This window comes from Natator depressus, chromosome 16 (assembly GCF_965152275.1).
Source record: "Natator depressus isolate rNatDep1 chromosome 16, rNatDep2.hap1, whole genome shotgun sequence".
NCBI lineage: Eukaryota > Metazoa > Chordata > Testudines > Cheloniidae > Natator > Natator depressus.
In genome coordinates this window covers 21,577,414-21,597,427 of record NC_134249.1, presented here as the reverse complement: position 1 = coordinate 21,597,427, position 20,014 = coordinate 21,577,414, and the positions used below count along the sequence as shown (strand labels likewise).

Genomic DNA, 20,014 nt, shown 5'->3' with positions numbered 1-20,014 from the left:
GAGTGTGGCGGGGCGCGGGGGGGGATCAGGGGAGCCGCCCGGCCGCGTTAACGTGGTGGAGTTGCTGGAGGTTTGATCTCAGGCGGGGGCGGCGTGTCAGACGCGGGGCTTTGGCTGCTGGGAGCCGCGAGTGCGGAGCGAGGGTCACAGATCAGGGCCTGGGCGTGAGGAACCGTCTCCCGCCAGCTGAGGGCAGACGCAGCGATGTGGCTCCAGTGCCTCTCTGCGGCGGTGGGCCCCAGTTTAGGCTGAGTTATTCCCACGTTGCCTTTTGAAATGGCAGGTGTCACTCAAGCTTTGGCCAACCTTTCCCCTCTCAGCCGTGTCCTGAGCAGTGTTGTTGAGGCCCTCCCCAGAGGTGGATGCGTGCGGGCCATGACTGCAGGAATTGCTAGCCCCCATCATTCAAAAACCAGGCTATGACCATGAGATCTTTCAAACATAATACACCTGGTACTCCTGGGGGAATTTTGCACCACAGCGCATGTGAAGAATTTATGGGCGCACGGCGCGTGTGAAGAATTTATGTCTCCTGGCAGATTTCTTTGCTTCCCCATAGAAAAATGACTTTCTGAAGGGGGAGAAAAGGGAAGCCACAAAGGCAGTCATGCAATCCTCCACAGCAGTATTTCTTGGGTGCCCAGGGCAGCCAGCAGAGAGGTAAATCACTGGGGCAAGGGGTGGGACTGGAGAAGACTTGGCTGGTGGTTCCTACCCTGTGCCAGGATAAGCTGCTAGTCCTGGCTCAACAAGGGAGGATGGGACTTCCTCTTCCCCTGCATGGTATCTGGGACTGGGTCAGACCCACCCCACATTTCTCCCCCAGCTGCAGGAAGCTCTGCAAACTCCCTCTGCTGACACTTGCTTCCTGCACCCATTGCTCCTCAGCTGCAGGGGAAGGGATACCTGTACAGGGAGTGGCTCCTCCATCCACCCAACCCCCATGCATCCAGACCCTGTCATGCCTCACTCCCTGACAGTCAGGACCCCCTCCCCATGAGCCCCATTCCCCCTGTACCTGGACCACCCTGGTGAGACACTCACTCACGGATCCCCACCCCACTGAGCCCCAACCAGCTGCATGTGGTTTCCCACCCCAGTGAGCCCCACTCTCCCAGCATCTGGATGGCCCCACTGATGCCCCCCCCACAGACCTCCCTGCTGAGATCTATACCCCCCCCCAGACCCCACTTAGCCCCAACCACCTTCACCTGGACACCCTGCAGAGTCCCATTACTGTTGCACCCAGAAATGCCCCCAACAAGCTCCTGTGCATCCATATCCCCCCAAAACCTATATCCCACACTGAGCTGCCCACACCCAGATTGCCCCACAAAGAACCTTCTCAACCCACACCTGGATCCCCGCACAATGAGCCTCTCCACACTTGGATCCTGTTGACTGAGCCTTCCTGCCCACAGCTGGTGCACCTGGCACAGAGGGGCAGGGCCCTAGGTTGTTTCTGGGGCAGGCCTGGTCCTTACGCTATGTCAGGGTTGGGTGCAGCCTCACCACTGAGTCCATGTCCTGGCTGGGGGGAGCTGCACAGTGATCTCCCACCTTTGGGCAGCCAGTGGCCTTTGCTCCCCAATGCCATGCTGGAGCATCCATATTTATTTGACGAAATTTGCAGAATATTGCAGAATTTTAAAATATTGTGTACACAATTTTGACTTTTTTGGCGCAGAATGCCCTCAGGAGTAATCTTATATTCTTTGCCTTCTAGTTTCTGAGACTCTAGGGTGCACTCAGTTCATGTTTTCAAGATTTTCTCTGCAACAATGGAGGCAAGAAACTTTTTTCCTAATGCTTGGGCCTGGCTTTTAGAGGTGATAAGCATCTGCAGCTCCAGCTGAAGTCAATGGGAAATGCAAGTGCTCAGCACCTTTGAAAATTAGGCCTTGAGGGTCAAATCCTACTCACCTTACTCGCATGAGTACTCTTACTGAAGTAAATCAGTGGCATTAGTTATGGGAGTAGGGTGAGTGCAGGTTTTGTGTTTAAAAAGGGAAATGTTTTTGAATTGTTTTACCAGAATAATTCACAACAGTTGTCTAGCTGACAATAATCACTCTGAAGTGAAGTGATTTTAAATTGTTGCTTTCTGTAATAAGTAATTTTTACATACTTAATATGTTACATTTGAGTATAGCATTATAAAGTTATAGGTGGATGCTTTTTGTAGTGTGGGTGATTTGAAATAGCACTTTGAAATATGCAACATAATTCATCATGAGAAAAATGGAGCACTTTCTTTAGTCTCCAAGTTAACTAAAATGAGGGAAGTGTACATCAGATGAGTGAGATTTTATAAGTGTTTATACTTCATCAGTACCCTGTCATCTCCTGCTACTTGGATAAAAAAATGTTTTATTCCCATGACTTTTAAAATTACTTTAGAAAAGTAAGTAACCCAGGGTGTATGTTGTGCAATTTATGGAGTTCTGCACCTCTGTCCTGAAGTCACTGAGGCTGTGCATGCAAGGTTCTACCTGTGCAGAGCAAATTGCAGTATCTGGCCCTAAATTGCTACCTTGTTTATAGCAGTATTTAAAATAATCTACATGACTTTTTTTACATTGGTTTCAAAATCAGCTAGGCTTGTGTTTGATTCAGTTTACAGCAAGCATTGGTACAAAATCAGAAAAAAATTAGGGGAAAGGAGTATCATTAGATTTTACCTTAGATTTAAAAACAGTTACTTGAAAGATTTAAGTTTTACAAGACAGACCTGTAAAAATTTGTTCATCAGTGTTTTTTATTGTTTATTGTATGGAACATCATGGCTTGATGTTCTTAATAATAAGTAATATGAGCTTTATTTTTGTATAATAATTGAAAACATTATGACTTCTAAATATTATCTCCAGTTAATGGTTACCTCCCAAGAGCATTATTAGAGTTTCTCTTGTTGTGGCAAATGTAATTGTAGCATGTTATACTTTTTATAATTTCATGTTATTCTGATCAGAGATACCTATTGTAAACATCTTTTCCCGTAAATACTGGCTACAATATTTGTTTAAACTTGCAAAATCTTGCACAACTTTTATCTAGTTTGACTGTTTTATAGACTTGTTTGCTCAAGTATTGCACACAGATGGACTGGCAAGTAAAGCTTCTGTCTTCACCACAGCCATTTAGAAAAAGTATTTTTCTCCCTCCATGCTTAGTTTAGAAACTTTAGATGTATGTCACCTTTAGAACTTAGACTTATAGACTTTAAGGCCAGAAGGGACCATCACGATTGTCTAGTCTGACCTCTTGCACATTGCAGGCCACAGAACCCTGCACACCCACTCTTAGACCCATAACCTCTGGCCATGGCTGGTGTGTGGAGCCCCACTCTGGGGAGGCTAGCCACCAGCTCTGCCCCTTCTGCCCACGCCCTCCCCAGAGGCAGAGCCACGAGATCCTCCTCCCCACCCTGGAGGAGCCCAGCCAAGCTGGCCAAAGCCCCGGGCCAAGCCTCCCCCCGCCTGGAGGAGCCTGGGGCTGGCTGCAGCGGTGCCATACCTCTCCTCCCCAGACCCAACCCCCCCACTACCCAGGGGAAAAGTCTGTAGAAGACGCTTTTTGATGTGCCCCATGTAGATTCCAGGGTGACTGAGGAGGCGGCATGTGCCTCCTCTGCCGCCCCGGAACCTGCATGGGGCATAATAAAGCAAAAACTTCACCGCCAAACCCTGCAACCGGGGGTGCCGCAGCAGAGCCTCATCTGCCCTATTATACCCACCGCCCATGCCTCTGCTGAATTACTGAAGTCCTCAAATCATGATTTAAAGACTTCATGTTACAGAGAATCCACCATTTACACTAGTTTAAACCTGCAAGTGACCCATGCTGCAGAGGAAAGCAAACCCACCCAGGATCTCTGCCAATCTGATCTGGGGAAAAACTCCTTCCTAACCCCAAATATGGCAGTCAGACCTGAGCATTTTGGCAAGACCCAACAGCCAGATACCTGGGAAAGAATTCTTGGTAATAACTCACAACTCTCCCATCCAGAGTCCCGTCACTGGCCGGTGAGGATATTTCTAACTTTGCAAATAACTGTATTTTGCCTTTTGTACTTGAAAATTTGGTAAAATGTCTAGGATGAAATCAAGACAGAGCAATTATTAGAAATTAAAACTGAATGATATTGCTTATTCATAAAATGAGTTATTACTGAATTAAACTGTATGTTGACCACATCCCTTGTACTAGCATTTTATGTCATCTAGAAGTCTACATTCGCTTCTGCAGATACCATCTGTTTCATAACAATATGTCTCTGTTTTCCTAGATTTCCGTATTGATGACCCAATCTTGAAAGGGAGTGAGGGGTAGGTGTATGATTTTTGAGTGACCTGCCAGTGTCGCTACAGAAATCATAACTGGTTAAAATAGCCACCAGCATGGATACACAGCTGCAAGCTGTATCCATGTTTATAGGATTTTAATGATGAGCAGCAAAGGCACGGGTCAAATGTATGATTTTATAGTAAGTATGAGCAAGGGTGGGGGAGCACATGTGTAGCGCTGGGAGACATGTTTTGATTTGTGTAAGTGGCGAATGAGATGTGTGTACTGTGGTGAGGGATTATTGTGTGTGCTGATCCTGCTGTGGGTGGTTGTGTTGATTTATATGTGTGGAGTTGTTCTGAGAGATTTGTGTTGTTCTGGCAGGGGATTGTGATGGGAGATTTGTATTGTTTTGTGAAGCTGATGAAGGAGGGATATGTGCTCTGGTGAGTGGCTGTGTGTTTTGGGTTTATTCTGTGTGATAGTAGTGGTATTGTGTGGGTAGTTGTGTTGACTTGTGTCTGCGGGGTTGTGCTGTGAGATTTTATGTTCAGTTGTATGGGTGGCAAATTAACCTTTGAAGAACCATGCAGTTGGGCAAGTAAACCATCATCTATACAGTCTCCTTAGATCATGAACTCATTACAACCAATGAAATTGTTGAATGCAAATTAGCTGTAGGGTAGGGTGATGATTGGTTGAGTTACCTCTAATATCACAATGGTCTGGGATTGTTGGCATAGATACATGCCTTACTGTTTTTCTTATATATATAGATTGTTGGAATACTTAGTTTTTGAGGGTCTTTTATCTACCCTGTTTAGGGTGACCAGATAGAAAGCGTCAAAAAGCGGGACAGGGTGGGGGCTAATCGGCGCCTATATAAGAAAAAGCCCCAAATATCGGGACTGCCCCTTTAAAATCAGAACATCTGGTCACCCTAACCCTGAGACTTCTGTGCAGTGAGGGGGGGAAAATTACACTTCAATCTCCCGGGACACTCTCTAACAGATTTAAAAGTAGCCATACATCAACAAAAAAACTTCAAAAACAGATTTCAAAGAGAAACTGCAGAGCTACAATTCATTTGCAAATTTAACACCATTAAGTTGGGCTTGAATGGAGACTGGGAGTGGCTGGCTAACTACAAAAGCAATTTTCCCTCTCTTGGTATTGACCACCTCTCTTGGTATTGACACATCCACCCTGATCGAATTGGCCCTGTCAACAGTGGTTCTCCACTTGTAAGGTAACTCCCCTATCTTCATGTGTCAGTATATTTATGCCTGCATCTGTAATTTTCACTCTATGCAACTGAAGAAGTGGGTTTGTTACCCACGAAAGCTTATGCCCAAATAAATCTGTTAGTCTTTAAGGTGCCACCAGACTTCTCGTTTTTGTGGATAGATACTAACACGGCTACCCCTCTGATACTTGTCAGTATATGCAAGTCTCTCCAGGTGGTGGTGCCTCTTGGGAGGTGTTACAACCTGAGTGAATTTGCCTAATCACCCATCACTGTTCCTATTTCTTGGAGGGTTGTGGTACTGCTCCTCCACGGAATTACATACAGTCCCTGGCTTGCAATGATACAAAGCTTAATACAGGAAAATCTCCCAAAGATATTGCAGGAACTGCCATATCTGTCACAATCTACACCTTTAGGATTTAATACTACCATTGAATAAACCGAACAAAACCTGCCACAAGACGAGGAGATGACCAAATACAGATAAGTTTTTAAGCTGCTGACTCAGCTGAATCATTAATTTGTTAATATATATTTATTTTTTGTTTTAAGATTGACTGTTAATTTAAAAAAAAGGGTGATATGAGGATACGTGCACTGTCATTTACATTTGGAGGAGGAGGTGGCTTGGGAAGGGTCTAGACTAGTGGTGTGTAACCTGCGGCCTGCAGGCCACATGTGGTCCATCAGGATAATCTGATTGCAGTCTCCAAGACATTTTGCTGACGTTGACTGTCCGCAGTCACAATCCCCTCGCAGCTCCCATTGGCCAGAAACTGCAAAACGCGGCCACTGGGAGCTGCAGGGAGCCATGTCTGTGGACGGTCAGTGTCAGCAAAATGTCTTGCGGTTCACAATCAGATTACCCTGATGGACTGCATGTGGCCCGCGGGCCACAGGTTGCCCACCACTGGTTTAGGCAGAAGCTCTACGGTGAAATTGATACAGAGTAGCTTGATTGATAGTACTGTTTCCTTTATCCTAATCAAGTTCATTGCTCAGTGTAAGGAACTCTTTCTGTAAATCTTCTTCATTGTGTGGTACACCATTCGTTTGGTGGTTATATTTTTGGAAAGGTCAGCAGAATAAGACAATTGACAGTGTTCATATTCTGTGGCAATCAAAAGTAGCTATTGGTAATAAATTACGAGAGCTGTGTGGGAACCAGATGTTCTGTTCTGTGGGATACTCTGTGATTTCCAAATTTGTGTTCATTCCAAATTGGAACAGAATGTCAAATTTCAAAATTTCCAAAGAAATGAAATTTTAAAAAATGTGTTTCAGGTTAACTGAAACATTTTTTTTCTGATTTTGACTTTTTTTATAATATAAATTTCTAAACCAAATGTCATTTTTAAATTAAACAATCAAAACATTCCTTTCTGAAAACGTTGATATCCATGTAACTGTGCACAGATCAAAAGCAGAATGAAGTCCTAAATTAGGGGGTTTAGTTGTGCTGACGTTCTTCAAAGCCATAGGATAGGGAGGGAGGAAATAGTGTTTAGTAAAGCAGTATTTTCAGAGATCTGATATTAATAATTAATCTTTAGATAAATACAGATAACACAAACGTACTTGAGTGAAGCAGAAGCCAAATACCCTTTCACCAAAGTTTCACTAGGGTCTTTGGTTTCATGCTTGTGCCAATCATGAATATTTTAAGCTTCATTTGTATTTTGGCTTTTTGTGGAAGAAGTTTGAGTCAGGAGCAAACGTAAGTAAAACACGGTGTGTTTACTGGAAATATTGCTTGATGATGATAGCCATCAATCAAACAATACAAAAGGCATTATGTGGGCCTGATTCTGCAGTTCTTGCTCAGCCAGAGCACTAATTTGAGTTGGATTTTTGCCTAAGAAAGGACTGCGGAATTGGGCTCTATTTGCTGTCACAAACCCAAAGGGATATATTCATCTCTTCATGCGCATTGGTGGTTCTGCCTGTGTTGACAGGAGAATGATCCCAGGGTGCTGCAAATTTTAAATAATTTAAAAGTAATGTTTGCCTGACTGTCTAAAGTACATGGAAACATATTTCACTGCACTCTTATTTGTAAGCTGTTATTTAAATATGTTTTAAAAATAATACACTGTAGTGTTTATCTGACTTCTTATAACTACAAAAAAAATTTAGAAAGCAGTGAATCCAGCTGCTTTTGATATTTAAAACAAAGGAGATGACTACTGCACATGCATAGAATATTTGTTCAACAAACTTCAGAAGTATTCTCAATAAACAGACTTACTGTGATTATATACACTGAATGCTGTATGTGCTGCTCTGCAATGATAGCCGTTCCAATTTAAAAAGAACTATATGAATTTAGGTACCAATTCTGCCAACATTTATGTACACGTTCAAGTATAGTTTCGTTGATTTCGACAGGAGTACTCAAAATAGTAAAGGTAATCATGTGTAAGTTTTCACAGGATAGGACTGGGGTTTGTTTGTTTTGCCCCTATTATTTTACCAGATTATTTTAAATACCTCAATACATATTCACTTGAAACAAAGAGAGTTCTAATCAGAAGAGTTTTGTCTGACACATATACAATCTACTTTTTCAAAAGCGCTGAAGGATTCTCTATCACAAAAAATAATTTGCATTTTAAAAAAATGTTTATCAGGAGATCAGCCTTTCAAACATTGTTCCTGTCTATAATTAATAGAATCTACTGCAATTTTGAGATCTTCTGATTACAAGGATTAGGCTTTGTTTGATAGCAGGGGTGAACTTTAGAATTGTGTCAGGGGTTTCTCTTTAGAAAGAACTAACTGTGTGCTGGGTTATAAGCATACTGAACTTCCCACAACCAGGCACCTATTGAAGGAAATGATAACTCTTCATAAATATGGTTCTCTTGTTGAATCCCCATTTTGTAATTTTTTTTTACTATCCAGGAAACATTTTTAATAGAAAATGTTAGTATAAATAGAAGTAGATCAGATCTGTAACCTGTCAGCTTTGACTGTATACCTTTAAGTTAATTTAAAATGAAAATAAGTACAAAAGAAACTGACAGTTCCATTGTCTGTATGATTTTTTTAAATTTTATAGATATGTTATTACAGCACCAAAGATCTTTCGTATTTTAGCATCGGAGAAAGTGGTAATTCAAGCTTTTGGATATGAGACTGCGTTTCCTGTCAGCATCTCTATTAAAAGTTTTCCAGATAAGCGTACTACTTATGCTTCTGGCCACACCCAGTTATCTCCAGCCAACAAATTCCAAGGCTCTGTAACCTTAACAGTATGTATTCAAAACAGTTCTTGTCCTCTCTTATCTTGCATTTGACTGTAAAAATAGGTTGGATTGACTCCACTATGACGAGTATCCAGTTTCTTTAATTGTGAAGAGAAAGGGCCTGATTCTCCAGTCTGCTACACCCATTTTGTGTAAGTGTAATTCTTTTGAAATCCTCCACTATGAAAGTGTAAAACTGGTATAATAGAGTGGAGAATAAGGTGCCAAAAATAATAAAAAAAGTATGAATATAATTTTGTTCTTTCAAAGTGACATTTTTCTGTAGTGTAGTCACACCCTTTCTTTCACTGGTGCAGTTATGCACAAGGAGATAAAATCAGCAAGAAAAAAGGTTTGTTCAAGTTTTAATATAAAAAACAATTAGTTTTAGTATAGGAATCATTGCTCCAAAAGAATATTGCTTTATTGCTTTAATTATCTTTAATGCCTATGGTCATATCTCTCGGTTGTCTGTTTATCATGCTGATGATCACATCAGTTATCCAAACATGTTCTTTGTTTCCATGGACCAGACAGACGTGTTCTATATTTTTTATTTTTTTATTGAACTAATGGTATTAGAGATACTAAAGCATCCAACTAATTAAACCTTTAACAAGGAAAAAAAGGAAAAGTTAAATAAGGGACAAACAATGGGTATGGACAAGATTGATTAGTTGTGTGCTCAATCTAAGGAAACATGCTGACTAGTTTAGGGGTGAAATTAAGGCCCTGTTGAAGTCAATGGCAAAGCTCCCATTAACTTTGATGGGGCCATGATTTCACCCTTGGAGTGAAATGGAATTTGAATGAGTTATACAGTAACTATGTAGGTCCCTCTAGTCACGTATTTTACCTCTGGAAATGGCCAGTAAATGGTGCCTCAGAAAAAAGTGAACCCCAACGTAGAGCTCATGACCATTTATACATTGTGAACATGGAGAAGAAATTCCTTCATGATGCTGGTGTTGATGAACGTATTTAGTAAATAATTAACAACAGAATGCTAATTATCATTCAGATATTCTATTCAACAAAAATGCAGGGGAAAGTCATAGTTTGATTATTTTAATATTTACCAATATTTATTTGTCTCTCCCCACAATCCCTGGCAGATTCAACCAAAAGATTTGCTAGGATCAGCGAGTTCAGTCCTGTATGTGTATCTGGAAGCTAGTTCTTCACATTTTACAAGAGAGAAAAAAATGCCAGTTACCTATAAAAATGGATTTCTCTTTATTCAGACGGACAAACCCATTTATACTCCTGATCAGTCAGGTACAGTAATGTCTGTTTCTTCTGTTTGGCTTAAAGCTTTAAAGTGAGTCTATGTCTCCAAGGAATTAGGATTTAAATTTACTTTAAACGATCAACCACATTGCTGGATTTTCACCAGTTGCTTGCTATCTAAGCAGACAGTCTATTTGAACATCAAAATAATAATTTGCAGTGTGTTAGCACTTTATGAACTAATTATTTCTTGCAAAATTCCTTCCTTCATTTCCGCTCTCCACCTTACACCATGAAGTGTTTAACACGTGTAAATTGAGGCACATAGGACAAGAGAAAGATCTTTGCTGAAAATATGTTCAAAAATATTATTGAAGAAATACTTCATTGAAAAAAATTAATTGGATTACTGTCTTTGTCAAGACTGAGTTTATAGTAGTTTCCTCCCACAGAAAAATGGAATGCTGGGATCATGGAAGTTAAAGAATTTATGATGGATTTTAATGATTTAATCTGAAGCAGTTGTCAGTACAAAATTTGTCTATGTTGATAGCATGAATAAATGGCTCAATGTATTTCTGTAGTGGGGGTTACAGATATGCAACAAATTAAGAATATCCTTTAATACTGAAGATTTTTAGGAATAAATATGTATAGAAGCTTAAGGTTACTTGAACCTTTTAAAATTTATTATAAATAATTCTTACAGTGAAAATCAGGGTTTATTCTTTGAATGAAGAACTGAAGCCAGCCCGAAGAGAAACTGTCTTAACTTTTGTGGTGAGTCTGTTGCAATTTAATTTAATTTTAATACTGGCATTTTGGAGACGGTAAAGAGACTATAGTTCAATAGTAAACCACTCTGCTATAGTATAAAAAATGATTGATCTCCACATATTTAAAAAATTAACAGTGCTTGTCAGGAAACTGCTATTGCAATTTAATAACCTTTTAGAAGTCCTAAAAGTGACTTGGCACAGTTGGACAGAGCTTTGTAAGTCTTATCTCAAGAGTAGCCTCAGTGGAAAAAATTGATTTACCACTTATCTCTAAAGAAAGGATTTGTGGGAGAGCTTTCATTGCATATAAGTTGTTTTTGGTGTTGCCATTTCTTTCATTTCAAATGCAAAGGAATCAATAGTCTCAATATTAGCTTTAGTGTCATTACCACAGTAATATAATAGTGATAATATTGAGCATCATGTGATAACTATCTTTTAAATTCATTTAATTATTGGAGCCCCAGTCAGATGTTTTGCCAGAGTTTCAAATTCTGGTCAGTTAGTCACTCCCAAGTTCACAGTTTACTGCTGTTTTAACTCCTGTATCACACATTTCATCAGAGGATTCAATTTCAAAGTTAGGGCATGATCCTGAAAACATTTAAGCACATGATTAGCTTCATGCCTGGGAGCAGTCCAATTAATATCATTGAGATTACCCTTGTGTGTAAAATTATTCATATGCATTTGTTTTTCGGAATTAGGTCTTAATTTTGTGTCGTTAAAATCTCAATGCATCAGGCTGAGGAGTTCTACATGTTGGTGAAGAGTCTATAAAATTAAGGTGCAGTTTCAGCATATGAATTGTTTCAGAAAAAGGTTTGTTTTCTGTTCTGTGAAATGGACAAAATCCGAAGAAAAAATGAGCCTGATCATGCTCCCACTGAAGTCACTAAAGACTAACTCTCCTCTAAATGTGCCATATGAGCATGTGATGTTCACCTGTCTGTAACTTCTTTGTTTTTTGTTTTTCTGTTTTGATCTAAAGGATCCAGAAGGAGTAAAAGTGGATATTACAGAAGAGGAAGACTTTACTGGAATTTTATCTTTTCCTGACTTCAAGATTCCTTCGAATCCTAAGTAGACTTATGTTTGTTTTAATGCCATTTCTCAAAAACGTTGCAACTGCATTTTGCTGATATGGAGGGGACTTGAGTTACATGGAACTTGAAATTTCTAGTCATTTTTATTATTACTGTTGTTATTCATTATTTGTATTACTGTAGTTCCCAGGAGCCCAAAACATGGATCCCCTCTGTGCTAGGCTCTGTACAAACACAGAACAAAAAGACAGTCTTTGTCCCCAAGTGTTTACAGTCTGTGTATAAGACAAGAGACCACAGATGGCTACAGACAGAAGTACAAGGAAATAATGAGCCAATATTGTTTAAATAGACAAGACAGACTGTGTGGGAGAATGGCTATAGCATAAGCAGAGTGAACTATATGATGGCAGCAAATGTCATGTTAGTTCTACATTTTTGGGGGGGCATGTGTGTAGATGTACTTAGGAGGGGGATCTGCTAAATGGGAAGGGGAGGAGGAAGAGAGGCATGTGTGGAGTTCTTGGTACTGTGTATATCAGCCATGCTATAAGGGTAATAATAGCCATGCTCTCTCTTCCTATCAGTCAAATCAGAAAGCAGCATTAACAGTAGCCGTATAGGAGGCGCACTTCCTTGTCTTTCTGATATATATGGAAAATGCCACAGTGGAAAAGGGAGTAGGGAGAAGTGGCAGGTGAAGATATTGATGTATAAAGCTGCAGTTATAGCACAATGATAGGCCTATCATGTTCCAATACCTGAGAAAATTTTAAAAAACTATAGACTTCTCTCCACTCCGACTCAGGCATGAGGTCAAAGACCCAACTATTTCCAGGAGTGAGAACTTTTAGATACACTCAAACACTAGTGCTAGTTATAGTTTGAAAGTAACTGTATGGACATTTAAACAGGCAATTTGTTGTTGTTTTTTCTCTATATAATCTGTGTGTGTGTAGTAAGGATAGAAAGATGATATATGGCAAGAATAGATATATTTTTGCAGTAATAAAATCCAAAATAAATGCCTCCGTGTTTTCCTTGAATCCTGTAGGGGGTGCTGCAAGTATACTGGGTGGGCAAAGTGGTATTAGTGGAGATTTAGAGCAGAGTGTTTTAACTGATTTTTTTTTCCCCTAGAAAAAGTGAACAGTATTTTTAGTTATTTTAAAAAAACTGATTTCACATCCCTGTCAGTTCTTGGGTTTCTCATAACAGTAGCCTTACATCGTTTGGACTGGGGAACCTAAACCCCAATGATTTCAGGCACTGATTTTATGTACAATAGAACCTCAGAGTTACAAACACCAGAGTTACAAACTGACCAGTCAACCACTCACCTCATTTGGAACTGGAAGTACGCAATAAGGCAGCAGCAGAGACTTAAAAAAAAGAGCAAATATTGTACAGTGCTGTGTTAAATGTAAACTACAAAAAAATAAAGGGAAAGTTTAAAAGATTTGGCAAGGTAAGGAAACTGTTTCTGTGCTTGTTTTGTTTAAATTGAGGGTTAAAGCTGTATTAAGTCAATGTGCAATTGTAAACTTTTGAAAGAACAACCATAACGTTTTGTTCAGCGTTACAAACGCTTCTGAGCTACGAACAATCTCCAATTCAGAGGTGTTCATAACTGAGGTTCTACAGTACTTATTATTATTATTATTATTAATTATTTGTTTATATTGTGTTAGTGTCTGCGAGCCCCAGACATGTACCAGACCCACTGGAGTTCTACAAGTCCCCTTTGGAGGATATCCTTGATGTGTTAAAAATACATCTTTCCTAACACTTTTAACCAAAAACTGACAGCTTGCAGTTTAAGACGCAGTCTCTCTACAAGAGCTGTTTATTAGTAGATCAACACACAGACCTTGTCATCATGAGGAAAAAAGGTGTATTTTTAACATCTCAGCCAGCTACCATGTTATAACTACAACTTGCCTTATCTACATTAGGATTTTAACATGCGTTAACAATACACATTTTCCTGGTGTAGACATGGATACAGTTTAACACATACCCTTTGGTCCAGCCCTAACCCCAAATGTTTGTTCCAGGATAAAGTGCAAGCATTTGGGGAGTGTCCACACTAGCTATTACAAATATTAAAACTACCTCAAGTTAATTAGCAATCAGCCAACTCTAAATAAAAAATCTAGTGTAGATAAATCTTAAGGCTGTGGAAAGAAGTACTTTTAACCCATCTTAAACTAATGTATGGTAACTAACCCTTGTTACAACTTTACTGAAGACAATGCAGTTGTAGTACATGGGTTAAAAAGGAACCTAGTCAAGGTTTGCCTGCATGACTAGGATAGGAACATATGTGCAGCTTTGTGCAGGCTTTTCTCTCACAAAAACCACACAAAACTGTAGATTATTTATTGAAGCAGTCTCTAAATTAGAGTTATTAACTATATTATTAAAAACTATATTATTGGATATAAAATTAATTCTCATCTTGAAAATGTCTTTTTTTTTTTTTTTTATAGGTATGGTGTCTGGAAGATTGAAGCCAAGTACAAAAAGAGTTTCACAACTTCTGCTGTTGCAAAATTTGAAGTCAAAGAATATGGTAATATATGATTGTTCCTGGGTTTTTCAATTCTGAATATTAAGTAAGAAAGTAATAGCCTTATTTTATAATCCCTTTAAGTATGCAATTAAAATCTTTTTAAACATACTTTTGAATCTTTGGACCATTTTCAATGACGTCTTTTCATGTTGATATTGCTTAATATTTAAAATTACATTTAAGTTGTTATGTTTAACTTTCTGCTTAATTTTCAGCAATGCCAAACTTTTTCATCTCCATAGAACCAGAAAAGAACATAATTAGTTCTGAGAAATTTGAGACATTCAGGATTACTATTAAAGCTAGGTAAGGAGATTTGGTCTTGATTTTAATTTTTTTTTTTTGCCTTTTCTTTGCTTCAGTGGAAGGAATCCCCCAGTCTCTAAGGGTATGTCTACACTTAAGCAGGGAGCATGCCACCCAGCCTGGGTAAATAATGTGCTACCTCTGTTCAATCTAGTGCACGAAAAATAGCAGCATGAATGTTGCAGCAGGGGCTAGCCACCGGAGTACAAGCCTGCCTGACCTGCTGGATCGATATTTATGTGGCAAGCGCATGCTGCAGTGTCCACACTGCTATTTTTAGTTCACTAGCTTGAGCAGAGGTAGAGCATGTCTATCTACCCAGGCTGAGAGGTATGGCCCCAGCTGCAGGCTAGATGTACCTGAGAGGTCCTCCCATCTTTTTCCTACCTTCTCCTCAAAAAGTCATATCACTGAAGTCCTTTCTGCAGTGGAAGAGGAATAGCTGCACTTTCCTTCAATACTTATCAGCAGTGGTTTGTATGTTGGTCAGAGGGTTTGACAGAGTACATACAAGACCATCTCTTTTCCATGCCACCTGTTGTTCAGAGCTTGACTGCTTATTAAAAATAAGTGCATATGATATATTATGTTCAGCTTTTCTGCGTCCATTGCAGTAACAACTTTAAAGGAGTATTTTTATTGTTTGCAAGGTATTTTTATAACAAGAAGGTCACCAGGGCAGATGTTTATATGCGTTTTGGAATAATTGAAGGAACTGAAAAAAGGATGATGAAAAGAGCAATGCACGTAACTGAGGTAAGAAAAAGCTAAGCCATTTTTATTGAGTTCAGGCCTGATACAGCTTCCATTGAAGTCTTTCCATGGAATTGAATGGGAGTTTGAGCAGGCCTCTGCAGGCCAATGCAATGGTTTGCATTCTCAGTTATTCAAAGTCAACACATCCATTAGGGATATAAAAGTTTAACTGGTTAACCAATAAGCACAGTCTTATCGGTTTTGGTTAATGATTAAACTCCGCTGCCCCCCACATCCGGGGTACCAGCAGCCAGGACCCTGGGTGCGGTTCGGTGGCCGGGACCCCGGGCGCGGGGAGGCAGCAGAGACCTGGGCTAGGCTGGCGGTTGTGACTCTGGGAGGTGGCTGGCGGGGCCAGGATCCCAGGCATGGGGAGGCAGCAGAGACCTGGGCCGGGATGCCGGGTGCAGGCGGCAGCGGAGCCCCGCGTAAAACAGGATGCTGCAGCACCCCCTTTCCCCTAGTTCCCCACCTATGTGAACTCCTTAATGGTTAACCATTTAACCAATAGAATTTTAATAGGTTAAACGGTTACTATTTTTAAACCCTATTTACATCCCTAACATCCATTAAAACTCCTGTTATCAGAGGCATAAAACTTCACCTTGGACTGAAACTTAGCGGACGATGTCTCAGACAGACAGAAAGCAGTTTCACTTTGGCTCAGTTGGCCATTTAAGTAAATAATGTGTGTCTATAACTTTCCATGAAATAATTTTTACACTGAAGATTTAAAAAGCAAACGAAGGAAGTTCAATACAGAATTAATTGTAATAATATTAATCTTTTAACAAGACCTAGACAACTCCAAATTTACCGGGTGTCCTTTGGAATCGCCCTTCTCTTCTCAGGTTAGTCTAGCTTTTTGGCTCAGTCATTCAGTCGTGACACAAATCGGTGTCTCCCTTGAGTGAATGATGATTCTCCCTCTGCATAGATTCATTGATTCCAAGGCCAGGATCATCTAGTCTGGCCTACTGTGAAACACAGACCATAGAACTTCCCAAAATAATTTCTAGAACAGATATTTTAGAAAAACATCCAGTCATGATTTAATAAATTATTGGTGATGGAGAATCCACCATGACCTTTGGTAAGTTTTTTCCAGTGATTAATTACTCTCACTGTTAAAAAATTACATCTTACATCCTCTCTAGATTTGTCTAGGTTTGACTTCCAGCCATTGGATTATGTTCTACCTTTCTCGGCTAGATTGAAGAGCCCTACTGTAATCCAAGTCACCTCTTAACCTTCTCTTTGTTAAGCTAAATACACTGAGCTCTTTGAGGCATGTTTTCTAATCCTTTAATCATTCTCGTCACTCTTTTCTGAACCATCTCCAATTTATCAACATCTTTCTAAAAATTGTGGGCAACAGAACTGGACACAGTATTCCATAATTGTCTCACCACTGCCAAATACAGAGGTAGAATAACCTCTCTATTCCTTCTCGAGACAGGAGCTCCGGAAGGGGGGAGGGAGGGGCAAAGGGGATAAGATGATCAGCTCCCCTGCCATGAAGTGCAGTCCTTGGTAGTGGCACCAGCCTTTCCGAAGAGGGGGCTGAGGTGGGCCCACCGCTGGACCCCACCCTCTGCTGCTGCTCTTTCCCCTAAGGCCCCACCCCTTGTCCAGTCCAGAAGCCAGAGACAGGCCATAGTAAAAGCTGCCTAGGGAGCCTGGGCTGCTGTGGGGACCCCAGACCCTCCACCTGCCCTGGATGGCGTGACCTGGGGCTGTGTACATGGGCTGGGGGCTGCTCTTGGGCACCCCGAGCCTCGGCCCAGGGCGGGTGGAGGGTTTGCAGTTTCCCACAGCGGCCTGGGCCTAGAGTGCCACTTTCCCTCCCCTTTTGCCCACTTGATCCTAAATAGGTTATAGCTGTTGATTTTAACATTCCAGTCATCCAAATCATCTCACCAGGTTTCAGTAATACCAACTAGATTAAATTTATGCTTATAAATAAACAATTCCAATTCCTCTTGTTTGTTCCCAGGCTCCTGTCGTTGGTGTATAGGTGATTCAAAAATTTCTTCTCTTGATGTGCTTTGGTTCCTTGATTAATTTTGTTCTCAATATTTTGATTTTTGTGCTGAGTGCTCATATCTTATCTTTCCCTTTTGTTATTAATTTAACCTCCTCCTGACTACTCCAGCCAGCCTATCACTGAGAAGATTGGTCTTCCTTCTATTGAGGTGGAGGCCATCCAAAGTATACAGCCTCCTCTCCTCAGAGAAGGTGGACCAGTGTTCCACAAAACCAAAGCCCTCCACTTACTTAGCTCTTGGTGCACTTCCAGAATCATTTGCGTTCTTTCTTCCTTTGCTCATGGAACAGGAAGGCTCTCAGAGAAGATTGCTTGGATATGTAGTGCTCTTAGTTCTTGCTGGCTTCAGGGACACAACTTGGAACATCTACTATCGCTTGGTTAATTTTCAGGGGAGTAACTCTCTTCTCCTTTGATAGAATTTCTTATCCTTGGTCTCTGCTGTAAACAGATTTTGTGCATGTCCACATCTGAGACAGACACTGTACACCATGTCTTTGGAGATTATTTTTAAACTATGTACGGTAGCATAATTTGTTTATCTTTATTTTTGTTTTATTACCAGATAGTTGATGGAGTTGCAGAGGTCGATTTTAATAGTAAAAGTGCAGTTAAGGAAATAGGCTACCAAAGCCTAGAAGAGCTAGATGGGTCATACCTGTATATTGCTGTAACAGTGCTAGAAACTACAGGTAGGGTTTTTGGTTTTTTAGTCCCTCATTTGAACATACTTATGTGAAAATCTGAATAAAATACAAAGTTTAGGCATGGTTCCTGGCCCAAGATCTTCTTTTGTGTTCAGAAATCTCCTTTACCAAAAGGATATGAGAAGGATGACTTAACATCACCAGCACAATTTTACATGTTTTTTAAAAAGCGTTTAAGATTTTTATTCATTTAATTTCATATTGATAAAAGTTTGATCCTTGAGTGCAAAGACTCCTCAGGCCTGAGTATAACAAATGGCTTGGGTTGCCATGAAACAGGACTTTTGAGGGAGAAAATGGGATCCCTGGAAGACACTTCTCAAAAGAAAAATATTTTTTTGTTAGGTGGACTTAGTGAAGAAAGTGAATTTGCTGGAGTCAGATATGCGCTATCTCCCTACAAATTGAACTTAGTAGCTACGCCTCTATTTGTGAAGCCTGGTCTTCCATTCTTCATCAAGGTTAGTTAACATAAGCAATATGGTTGTATGCTATAATATATAATGTTTTTTTTTAATGGATGTTACTTGAGATCTGCCTGCCCATTTACTCTCTTGAAGTACTGTGACAAGTGGACAGACTGTTTCTGCCTAGGTACTCCTGCTCATGCTCACATTTAAAGAATAATTTAATAGCATTTTTATAGCAAAGTTTCTCTGTTCTAATGATCAGGTTCAGGTAAAAGATACATTGGACCAGCCTGTGGGGAACCTCCCTGTAATTCTCAGTGCAAATGTATTTGATGAGCAAATGGATTCAACTGAGTTGGTACCAGAAGGCTCAGATGCTGGGACAAGACAAACAAGCATGAATGATGGAACTGCTTTATTTGTGGTTAATATTCCATCTTCTAGCAAAGCACTAGAATTTCAAGTGAGTTAAATTTTTCTGACTGCTCTGTTTCTTGCATAGTATGTACTCTCTGACTGTTTACTTTGGCCAGTTTGAAATACAGATGGGAAGTTTTTACACACGAAACCAGTAGATTAGAAAATTTGACAATTTTATAATCTAACAGGGGGATTGTGACAAATATTCAATACTACCACATACGACTGCTTTAGAGGAAAGTTACTTGTATATTAAACTATTTTGACACTAATCCCTTGCTGACAACAGTGAGGAAAAGAAAAATGAAAACAAAACAAATCCAAATACAGATATAGGTGTGTATCCTAATTAGTTGTAGTAGACTTTTAAAATGAAAATTAAAAAATCCAAATGAATTGCTTAACAATAAAAATTCTCAAAGTGCTTTTTCTCATTCTGGAGGCATCTAATCAAAATGACAGTAGCTTTCAGTATGTTGTTGACCTTTTTCCTCTCCACTTATATGTATACATATATAAATCTTTACTGTTGGTTTGGGTTTTTTTACTTATTTGGATTTGACAGTTTTTTATAAAAGAAAATGTGAAATGGTTGAAATTGATTTGTCTATATATTAAAGATGATCACCTAATTCAAACGGTTCAGTTCATATAAACATCAAAATCTTCAGATACTGGTTATCCAAATGTACATGAACCAATTTATTTCGGCCTAGAAATTATCCAAAGCAGGCTTTCTCATAGAATTTCCCTTTGTTAATTGTTCATTGACCATCTCAAACAGAGGGACAAGATGGTATTTTGGGATTTCGGCATCTATCTGAAACCAGAATGTGTAGAGGTAAATTTCAGACAAATGCTTGAGTTGGCTGTCATTTTATCAGAACTACTTAATCCATCCTGTATACGTATTATATTAAATTTTAATTTTAATATTTATTTAATAGGAGGAAA

The 20,014-nt window shown here is 39.8% G+C and overlaps 1 protein-coding gene across 1 annotated transcript in view; it reads left to right on the top strand.

The window, feature by feature from the left end:
- The first annotated feature begins 4,196 nt into the window (after nt 1-4,196).
- The window catches only part of C5 (complement C5), a 51,938-nt gene continuing 36,120 nt past the window's right edge, over nt 4,197-20,014 (top strand). Inside the window, exons 1-11 of the mRNA XM_074973689.1 lie at nt 4,197-4,328; nt 8,598-8,790; nt 9,900-10,062; nt 10,724-10,794; nt 11,785-11,876; nt 14,332-14,414; nt 14,630-14,720; nt 15,371-15,476; nt 18,089-18,215; nt 18,576-18,691; nt 18,903-19,103. Coding sequence (XP_074829790.1) covers nt 9,990-10,062; nt 10,724-10,794; nt 11,785-11,876; nt 14,332-14,414; nt 14,630-14,720; nt 15,371-15,476; nt 18,089-18,215; nt 18,576-18,691; nt 18,903-19,103 — 960 coding nt within the window. The 5' untranslated portion in view covers nt 4,197-4,328; nt 8,598-8,790; nt 9,900-9,989. The remainder of the gene's footprint in view (nt 4,329-8,597; nt 8,791-9,899; nt 10,063-10,723; nt 10,795-11,784; nt 11,877-14,331; nt 14,415-14,629; nt 14,721-15,370; nt 15,477-18,088; nt 18,216-18,575; nt 18,692-18,902; nt 19,104-20,014) is intronic.